General features: G+C 45.9%; 1 protein-coding gene across 2 annotated transcripts in view; it reads left to right on the top strand.

Moving 5' to 3' along the window:
- The window catches only part of LOC137349214 (zinc finger protein 271-like), a 110,197-nt gene extending 100,267 nt beyond the window's left edge, over nucleotides 1–9,930 (top strand). The window contains exon 2 of one of the 2 annotated variants that reach the window (XM_068014675.1): nucleotides 1,478–9,930. In XM_068014675.1, the coding sequence (XP_067870776.1) occupies nucleotides 1,478–2,003 (526 nt within the window). In that variant the 3' untranslated portion in view covers nucleotides 2,004–9,930. Of the gene's footprint in view, nucleotides 1–1,411 lie in introns of both variants that reach the window. The other variant, XM_068014676.1, reaches the window with a different exon arrangement.
- Nucleotides 9,931–10,974: the final 1,044 nt, after the last annotated feature.

The following is a 10,974-nucleotide window of genomic DNA, read 5'->3' as shown; positions in this document are numbered from 1 at the left end:
TTAAGTCGGTAAGTGGCGGGGGGAACGATGGAGGTGGGCGGGGAGGCTTCAGAAACACCCGGTGTAGGCCTCAACGCCCCCAATAAGAATCTTCCGGTTCCGCGTTTGCACCGAGCGGGGCTTCTCCCGGTGACAGGCCCGGGGTTAACGGCCGCCGGATTTCCAGCTCTTTTGGAGGAATTAAAGATTAATAAACTGTAACATCAAAGGAGAAAACTTTAAAGGAAACTGAGCTCAGTTATAAAGGGGCCTGGGGGAGGGAGGAACCATTTGGGACACAGCACAGGGCAGGAGGTCCCCCCTCCCCTACTCCCTGGTTCCACAAAGACTCCCCTTGGACTGGGCCACACCTGGGCAGGGCTGGCTCAAGGTGCAGGAAGCTGATAGGCTGAGCTGTGGATTGGGAGGAGTGGGGGGGTTTGACTGACAGGCCTGGGGAGGGGGATATCAGGGCAGGTACACACACTGCTCCCCCTTTTCCTCCTGGGATGTTTTACTGGAGTCGTGTTGCTGAGTGTTTCTAAACTCTGTCTCCCTATCCCGGTAATGTAGGTGGATTGTAGGTTGCTGTGAGTGTTGGACTATATTCCCTCTCCTCCTTTTTCCTCCTCCTCCTCCCACTCCGAGTTTCAGGCGTCAGGCTCCGGTGGCTCGATGCACCTGAAACCAGACCTCTGTTTCTCTTTTCCCAGATGCTGCCTGACCGGCTGAGCATTTCCAACATTTTCTCCTTTCACTTCAGATTTCCAGCATCTACAGTATTTTGCTTTTCTTTTAACACAGGTATTGCTCACAGAACTGAGTTGAGAATCACAGACACACCAATTAAAAGCCGGTTTGTATCGGGCTGAGTGTTGGGTACGGAAATTGGTCCCTCACTTGTGTTGGTCATTTTTGTTGCATCAGTTGGTGCAGTACTGGAGATCGAGGAGCAGCTGCTGGATTTAATCTCGAATACTTTTAAGCCTCGTCCGGCCCAACAGTTTCCAACATGAGACTGTCAAGGGAGGTAGATCGGAGGGGAATGTGCCGCAGAGCGCATGCACGACCAGCCTGGGCAAGGAGGGGAGAATGTTGTGAATTTCTATCCTGACTGACAGTGATGGATTTTGTAAACTTCCTTTACAGGATACAAAAATGGGATGATTTGCAGATGGGAATGTCGAGCCAAAAATAATGTCAAGACCTGACACAGTCACTCGATTCATCAGGACTTGAATATCATCGGCTTTTGAATGTGGAAGGAGAATTTTTTGTCTGTTCTGACTGTGCGAAAAGATTTCAAACATCAGTGTGACTGGAAACAAAGCAAGACACACACACACACCTGAGTGAGAGTGTTCCAGTGCACTGACTGTGGAAAGAGCTTTAACCAGTTACACAACCTGCAAAAACGTTGCACCATTCACAGCGGGGAGAAACCATTGAGGTGTTCTGTGTGTAGACAAGACTTCAACTGGTTAACCAACCTGGAGAGACACAAGGACACATGCACCACGGAGAAACCGTGGAAATGTGGGGACTGTGGGAAGGGATTCAATCGTCCATCCCGGCTTGAAACTCATCGACGCTGTCACACTGGGGAGAGGCCATTCACCTGCTCAGTGTGTGGGAAGGGATTCACTCAGTCATCCAACTTGCTGACACACCAGCGAGTTCACACCGGAGAGAGGCCGTTCACCTGTTCCGTGTGTGCGAAGGGATTCACTCAATCATCTGACCTGCTGAAACACCAGCGAGTTCACACTGGGGAGAGGCCATTTAAATGTTCTGACTGTGAGAAGAGCTTTAAAAGGAAATGTGATCTCCAGGCACACCAACGAGTTCACACTGGGGAGAGGCCGTTCACCTGCTCAGAGTGTGGGATGGGATTTACTCAGTTATCCAACCTGCTGAAACACCAGCGAGTTCACACTGGGGAGAAGCCGTTCACCTGCTCAGAGTGTGGGAAGGGATTCACTCAGTCATTCAACCTGCTCTCTCACCAGCGAGTTCACATATAACTGCAGGGATTGGATTCTGCTGTTGCTGCTGTGAATCACATCCAGAACTGAATCATGACTGGAAGCCTGTTTCCAGTGAGGTTCCGCAGTGTTCTATACCAAGTGCCTTGCGTTTTGTGGTATACATCAATGATTTAGTCTTAAATATAGGGGGTATGATTAAAAGTTTGCAGGTGAGACAAAAAGTGTCTGTGTGGTTGACCGTGAGGAAGAAAGCTGTCGACTGCAGGAAGGTATCAGTGGATGGGTCAGGTACGTATCCGGGTTAATTAAAGAAAATATTGATTTCTTAAGGGAAAGCCATGTTTAACTTTCTGGAGTTTTTTGAGGACGTAACAGATGGTTGATGAGGGCAATGCAGTTTATGTGATGTACGTGGACTTTCTAAAGGCGTTTGATACAGGGCCACACAACAGACTTTTGAGCGAGGTTATAGCTCATGGAATAAAAGGAACGGTCGCAACATGGATACGAAATTGGCTGAGTGACAAGAAACAAAGTGTCGTGGTTACTGGATGTTTTTCGGCTGGAGGAAGATTTGTAGTGGAGTTCCCAGGGGTCAGTGTTGGGACCCTTGCTTTTCTGATATATATTAATGTCCTAGACCTTGGTGCACAGGGCATAATTTCAAAGTTTGCAGATGATACAAAACTTGGAAGCATTGTGAACTGTGAGGAGGATAGTGTAGAACTTCAAAACGACACAGACAAGTTGGTGGAAGGGTCGGATAGGTGGCAGATGACGTTCAGTGCAGTGAAATGTGAAGCGATTCATTTTGGTAGGAAGAACATGGACAGACAATATCGAATAAAGGGTACAATTCTAAAGGGGATGCAGGAGCAGAGGGACCTGGGCGTATATGTGCATAAGTCATTGAAGGTGGCAGGACAGGCTGTAGACAGCAGTTAATAAAGCATACAGTATCCTGGGCTTCATTATTAGAGGCATAGAGTACAAGAGCAAGGAGGTTATGTTGAACGTGTGTCAGTCACTAGTTCGGCCTCAGCTGGAGTATTGTGTCCAGTTCTGGGCACCACACTTCAGGAAAGATGTGAGGGCATTGGAAAGAGTGCAGAAAAGGTTCATGAGAATGGTTCCAGGGCTGAGCAATTTCAGTTATGACAATAAATTGGAGAAGTTAGGAATGTTTTCCTTGGAGAAGAGAAGGCTGCAAGATGATTTGATAGAGGTATTCAAAATCATGAGAGGTCTGGACAGAGTAGATAGAGAGAAACTGTTCCCACTTGTGATAGGATTGAGAACGAAAGGGTTCAGATTTAAAGTAACTATTAAGAGGAGCAGAAGCAACATTGACTTACCTGGAGACAGGAGTGGGGGCTGTCTCGCGCTCTCTCTCGCGCTCTCTCTCGCGCTCTCTCTCGCGCTCTCTCTCGCGCTCTCTCTCGCGCTCTCTCTCGCGCTCTCTCTCGCGCTCTGCCGGTGTGCGCTGAGATTCGAAAGAGGGGGGGAAAAAGAAATCTTAGTGACGTCACGGGAAATCTGCAAGGTGATTGGTTGGGTAAGTAACAGCTGTTAGTGCATTTAAATACCTTTAAAAGGGAAAGTTTTTTTTGTTGAAAAAAACCTCAAAACCTACCGTATAAGTGATAAGCTGAGTACTACTAAGCGTGTTTTTCTAAAATTAATGTAATTTATTAAGAACTTTAGATTGTAGGGGTAGTGTTTGGAGTAGAACGAGGCTTCTACTGTAATTAGTATTTTTTTATATGGAGTAACTGAGTAATCTAAATGCACGTCATGGCGGGAAGGCTCGCACCGGTGATATGCTCCTCCTGCGCTATGTGGGACATCAGGGATGCTTCCAGTGTCCCTGACGACCATGTGTGCAGGAAGTGTATCCACCTGCAGCTACTGGCTACCCGCATTACGGAGCTGGAGCTGCAGGTGGATTCATTGTGGAGCATTCGCGATGCTGAGGACGTCGTGGATAGCACGTTTAGCGAGGTGGTCACGCCGCAGGTAATGGCTGCACAGGCAGAAAAGGGATGGGTGACCACCAGGCGGAGTAGTAGGCGAAGGCAGGTAGTGCAGGAGTCCCTTGTGGCCATCTCCCTCTCAAACAGATATACTGCTTTGGATGCTGTTGGGGGGGGGATGGCCTCCCAGGGAAAATCAGCAACAGCCAAGTTTGTGACACCACGGATGGCTCTGCTGCACAGCAGGGGGAGGAAAAAGACTGGGAGAGCCAAAGTGATAGGAGATTCAATTGCAAGGGGAACAGGTAGGCGTTTCTGTGGCTGCAAACGAGACTCCAGGATGGGCGGAGAAATGGCAGATGGAGTTTAATCCAGACAAATGTGAGGTAATGCATTTTGGAAGGTCTAATGCAGGTGGGAGGTATACAGTAAATGGCAGAACCCTTAGGAGTATTGACAGGCAGAGAGATCTAGGCGTACAGGTCCACAGGTCACTGAAAGTGGCAACACAGGTGGATAAGGTAGTCAAGAAGGCATACGGCATGCTTGCCTTCATCGGTTGGGGCATAGAGTATAAAAATTGGCAAGTCATGTTGCAGCTGTACAGAACCTTAGTTAGGCCACACTTAGAATATTGCGTGCAATTCTGGTCGCCACACTACCAGAAGGACGTGGAGGCTTTGGAGAGGGTACAGAGGAGGTTTACCAGGATGTTGCCTGGTCTGGACGGCATTAGCTATGAGGAGAGGTTGGATAAACTCGGATTGTTTTCACTGGAACGACGGAGGTGGAGGGGCAACATGATAGAGGTTTACAAAGTTATGAGCGGCATGGACAGAGTGGATAGTCAGAAGCTTTTTCCCAGGGTGGAAGAGTCAGTTACTAGGGGGACATAGGTTTACGGTGCGAGGGGCAAAGTTTAGAGGGGATGTGCGAGGCAAGTTTTTTACACAGAGGGTGGTGAGTGCCTGGAACTTGCTGCCAGGGGAGGTGGTGGAAGCAGATACGATAGCGACGTTTAAGAGACATCTTGACAAATATATGAATAGGAAGGGAATAGAGGGATATGGGCCCCGGAAGTGCAGAAGGTGTTAGTTTAGGCAGACATCAAGATCAGCGCAGGCTTGGAGGGCCGAATGGCCTGTTCCTGTGCTGTACTGTTCTTTGTATGTTGCCTCCCTGGTGCTGGAGTCAAGGATGTCTCTGAGCAGTTGCAGAACATTTTGAAGGGGGAGGGTGAACAGCCTATGGTCGTGGTACATGTTAGTAGAAAGGGATGAGGTCCTGCAAGATGAATTTAAGGAGTTAGGAGCTAAATTAAAAAGCAGGACCTCAACGGTAGTAATCTCAGGATTACTTCCTGTGCCATGTGTTAGTGAGTATAGTCGCAGGAGAATAGACCAGATGAATGCGTGGCTGGAGAAATGGTGCAGGAGGAAGGGATGTAGATTCCTGGGACATTGGGACCGGTTCTGGGGAAGGTGGGACCTGTACAAACGGGACGGGTTACACCCAGACAGGACCGGAACCGATGTCCTTGTGGCGGCGTTTGCTAGTGCTGTTGGGGAGGAATTAAACTTGAATGGCAGGGGGATGGGAACCTGAGCAGGGAGACTAAGGAGGAAACAAGGATAGAAGCAAAAGACTGGAAACAAAAAGGCAAAAGTGGAAAGCAGAGAAATCAAGGGCAAGAAACAAATAGGGCCATAGCGCGAAATAATGCTAAGATGACTAAGAATGTTAAAAAGACAAGCCTAAAGGCATTGTTTCTCAATGGGCAGAGTATTCGCAATAAGGTAGGCGAATTAACCACGTAAATAGATCTAAATGGATACGATATAGTTGAAATTACGGAGGCATGGCTGCAGGGTGACCAAGGATGGGAACTGAACATCCAAGGGTATTCAATATTTAGGAAGGACAGGCAAAAAGGGAAAGGAGGTGGAGTAGCGTTGTTCGTAAAAGAGGAAATCAATACAATAGTGAGGAAGGATATTAGCTCAGAGAATCCTGATGTGGAAATTGTATGGGTGGAGCTAAGAAACAACAAGGGGCAGAAAACGGTGGGGGTTGTATATGTACCCCCAAACAGCAGTGATGTGGAGGATGGCGTTAAACAGGAAATTGGAGACGCATGCAATAAAGGTGCAACTGTAATTATAGGTGAATTTAATCTACATATAGATTGGGTAAATCAAATTAGCAATAATGTTGTCGAGCAGGAATTCCTGGAGTGCATGCGTGATGGTTTTTTGGACCAATACATTGAGGAATCAACCAGAGAACAGGCCAGCCGAGACTGGGTATTGTGTAATGAGAAAGGATTAGTTAACAGTCTTCTTTTGCGGGGTCCCTTGGGGAAGAGCGACCATAACATGATAGAATTCTTGATTAACATGGAGTGAGAGAGTTGATTCCGAGACTAGGGTCCTGAATCTAAATAAAGGAAACTATGGAGGTATGAGGTGCAAGTTGGCTATGATAGATTGGGGAATGTTACTTAAAGGGTTGACTGTGGATAGGCAATGGCTAGCATTTAAAGAGTGCATGGATGAATTACAACTGTTCATTCCTGTCTGGTGCTAAAATAGATCAGGAAGGGTGGCTCAATCGTGGCTTGCAAAAGAAAGTAGGGATAGTATTAGATCCAAGGAGGAGAAATATAAAATGGCCAGAACAAGCAGCAAACCTGAGGATTGGGAGCAGTTTAGAATTCAGCAAAGGAGGACAAAGGGATTGATTAAGAAGGGGGAAATGGAGTATGAGAGTAAGCTTGCAGAGAACATAAAAACTGACTCTAAAAGCTTCTATAGATATGTGAAGAGAAAAAGATTAGTGAAGACAAATGTGGGTCCCTTACAGTCAGAAATGGGGGAGTTTATAATGGGGAACAAAGAAATGGCAAACTAGTTAAATACATACTTTGGTTTTGTCTTCTCAAAGGAGGACACAAATTACCTCCCAGAAATGTTGGGGAACATAGGATCTAGTGAGAAGGAGGAACTGTATGAAATCAGTATTAGTAGGGAATTGGTATTGGGGAAATTGATGGGATTGAAGGCCGGTAAATCCCCCGGACCTGATGATCTACATCCCAGAGTACTTAAGGAAGTGGCCCTGGAAATAGTAGATGCATTGCTGGTCAATGTTCAAAATTCTGTAGACTCTGGAACAGTTCCAACAGGTTGGAGGGTAGCTAAATTAACCACACTATATAAAAAAGGAGATGGAGAAAAAACAGGAAATTATAGACCGGTTAGCCTGACATCAGTAGTGGGGAAAATGCTAGAGTCCATTATAAAAGATGTAATAGCAGAGCACTTGGAAAACAATGACAAGATCGGACAAAGTCAACATGGATTTATAAAAGGGAAATCATGTTTGACAAATCTACTGGAATTTTTTGAGGATGTAACTAGTAGAATAGATAAGGGAGAACCAGTGAATGTGGTGTATTTGGATTTTCAGAAGGCTTTCGATAAGGTCCCACATAAGAGATTAGCGTGCAAAATTAAAGCACATGGGACTGAGGGTAAGGTACTGACATGGATAGAGAACTGGTTGTCAGATAGGAAACAAAGAGTAGGAATAAATGGGTCTTTTTTCCAATTGGCAGGCAGTGACTAATGGGGTACCGCAGGGATGAGTGCTAGGACCCCAGCTATTCACAATATATATTAATGATATAGATGAGGGAATTAAATGTAATATATGCAAGTTTGCAGATGACACAAAGCTGGGTGGGAGTTTGAGCTGTGAGGAGGATGCAGAGAAGCTCCAGTGTGATTTGGACAGGTTGAGTGAGTGGGCAAATCCATGGCAGATGCAGTATAATGTGGAGAAGTATGAGGTTATCCACTTTGGTGGCAAGAACAGAAAGGCAGATTATTATCTGAACAGTGCTAGATTGGAAAAGGGGGAGGTGCAGTGAGACCTGGGTGTCTTTGTGCACCAGTTGCTGAAAGGAAGCATGCAGGTGCAGCAGGCAGTTAAGAAGGCAAATGGTATGTTGGCCTTCAAAGTGCGAGGATTTGAGTACAGGAGCAAGGATGTCTTGCTGCTATTATACAAGACCTTGCTGAGACCACCCAGTATTGTGTGAAGTTTTGGTCTCCTTATCTGAGGAAGGATGTTCTTGCTATGGAGGGAGTGCAGCGAAGGTTCACCAGACTGATTCCTGGGATGGCAGGACTGATGTATGAAGAGATTGGGTCAATTAGGCTTGTATTCACTAGAGTTTAGAAGAATGAGGGGGGATCTCATAGAAACCTACAAAATTCTAACAGGACTGGACAGACCAGATGCAGGAAGGATGTTCCCGATGGCGGGGGAGTCCAGGACCAGGAGTCACAATCTAAGGATAAGGGGTAAGCCATTTAGGACTGAGATGAGGAGGGATTTCTTCACCCAGAGAGTGGTGAACCTGTGGAATTCTCGACCACGGAAAGCAGTTGAGGCCAAATCATTAAATATATTCAAGAAAGAGTTAGATTTAATTCTTGGGGTTAAAGGGATCAAGGGATACGGGGAGAAAGTGGGAACAGGTTACTGAGTTTGGATGATCAGCCATGATCGTATTGAATGGCGGTGCACGTTCGAAGGGCCGAATGGCCTACTCCTATTTTTTCTGTGTTTCTAACATGAGGAGAACTTTTTCACGAAGCGAGTGGTTAAAGTCTGGAATGCACTGCCTGAGAGTGTGGTGGAGGCAGGTTCAATTGAAGCATTCGAAAGGGAATTGGACTGTTGTATGAAAAGGAAGAATGTGAAGGGTTAGAGGGGAGAAGGCGGGGGAATGGCATTAAATGATTTGCTCTGTCAGAGAGCTGATGCAGACATGATGGGCTGAATGGCCATCTTCTGCATTGGTAACATGTCTGAGATTCTGTGAAAATGGCGAATGGAATTCAGTCTGGAGAAGTGTGAGATAATGCATGTGGGGAGGGCAAACAAAGCAAGAGAATACACAATAAATGGTAGGCTATTGAGTATAGAGGAACAGAGGGACCTTGGAATGCATGTCCAGAAGTTCCTGAAAGTAGCTGGACAGGTAGGTAAGGTGGTTAAGAAGGCATATGTGATACTTGTTTTTATTGGCTGAGGCACAGGATATCAGAGCTGGGATGTTATACTGGAACTGTATAAAACACTGGTTAGGACACAGCTGGAATACTGTGTGCAGTTCTGGTCACTACATTACAGGAAGAATGTGATTGTATTAGAGAGGGTACAGAGGAGATTTACAAGGATGTTGCCAGGATTGGAGGATTTTAGCTGTCAGGAAAGATTGGTTAGGCTGGGGTTGTTTTCTTTGGAACAGAGGAGGCTGAGGTGTGTAAAATTATGAGGAGCTGAGATAGAGTGGATAGGAAGGAGCTATTTCCATTATCAGAGAGGTCAATAACCAGGGGACATAGATTTACAGTAATTGGCAGAAGGATTGGAAGACAGTGAGAAATCTTTTCACCCAGAGGGTTGGGGGGTTTGGTGTCTGGAACTCACTGTCTGAAAGGGTGATCGAGGCAGCAACCCTCATCACATTTAAAAAGTACTTGGATATGAAATTGAGGAGCCGTAACCTACGAGGCTACAGACCAAGAGCTGCAAAGTGGGATTTGGCTGGGTAACTCTTTAACAGCCAGCACAGACATGATGGGCTGAATGGCCTCTTTCTGTGCCATAACCTTTATGTTTCTATTATAACAGTTGGAGTTTGTTTCTGCTGATGTGAATAATCCCTGTAACTTGGCTGGAGTTTAATATTCTGGTTAAATGTCAAATAAACCAGCTTTATTTTAAACACTGTTGTCGATTTTTGTCTTTCCCACCTGAGTGTTTAGCATCACCTGGCTGGAGCTCAAAGGACAATCTGTGGGGAGGATCGTACGGCAGGAACAGAACTTCAGCCTGAACACAGTCCATCAGGATCACACTGAGAGGGACAAACGGCACTTTGGTCTTTCCCATCTCTCTTCACTGACAGCAAAGTCCCCGTGTGGGTTAATCCTGAGGCCTGTAAGAAATGTGTCCCAGCCGCTCTCTTCCATGGTTCAGAGCTCCTGGGCACGGAACAGAAGGCTCCTTTACAACTGTGTTTAGAGTCAGGAAGAACAACGGTGAATGGTGGAAACGTGCTGTCAAATCAGAGATTGGTGTAAAACTGTGATCTGTTCCTGACTGAAAGTGAAACAGCAGGTTTAAATTTCCAGTCTGAAAATGACTGTGGTAATTATTCTACAAAACTTTAATGTGTTTGTGTGACAGTCCTGAGTGAACCATTTTAAGGCAGGTCTTGACAAACTTTTTAAAAAAACATTTAAAATAACTTGGTTAAAGTCTGCATTAAAATAGCAGACAAAGGGGTTCATAGGAGTCTGTTAACTGCTGGTACAATAAGACCACAGACATTTGATCTCTAGATAATTAAGGACCTGCAATGTGTTTCCAGGAATTCCCTGTTTTATTGCAGTGAGTGTTGGAGACCAGGATAACTAAAAATACACCAGCTGGATCATCCATGGGGGTGCGATCCTGACAAGTTACTCTGGGATCACTCCCGCTGTGGAATTCCGCCACTGACCCTGCTGAAGGTTGTAGGATCAGGGAGTGGGGCCTCCCGGAGTGGACTAAGAAAGCTGGGTTTCAATAACCTGAAGGGACTTGCAGGAAAGTTTATCAGGGCTGTTCGATATAGTGAACATTGATGTGATTGGTGATGTGAAAGCTTTTATCCTCCCTTCAGCTGAAAGGTAACCCGACAGGAAATATCCACTGAGTCTCATTGTAAAATTAATTAAATAATGAAAATGATACATTTGAGTTTAATTCAGCTTTCTCTCACCTCCCAGTGGGTCTGTCCTGTCCTGTCACTGCTGGGTCAGGCCCTGTCCAGTTCCACCAGCCCGATAACATGGACCATCTCGACATCCATGTGTGAGAAAGACAATCCCAGATCTGATTTGCTCCAAATTAAAGTTCATGTTTAATTGAAGGGCCTCATTTCACTCCTGGCTGTGGTTTGTTTCTTGAGGTTA

The sequence above is a fragment of the Heterodontus francisci genome, chromosome 34 (assembly GCF_036365525.1).
Source record: "Heterodontus francisci isolate sHetFra1 chromosome 34, sHetFra1.hap1, whole genome shotgun sequence".
Classification (NCBI taxonomy): Eukaryota; Metazoa; Chordata; class Chondrichthyes; order Heterodontiformes; family Heterodontidae; genus Heterodontus; species Heterodontus francisci.
Note: the sequence above shows the minus strand (reverse complement) of the source record. Positions and strands in the feature narration are given on the sequence as shown.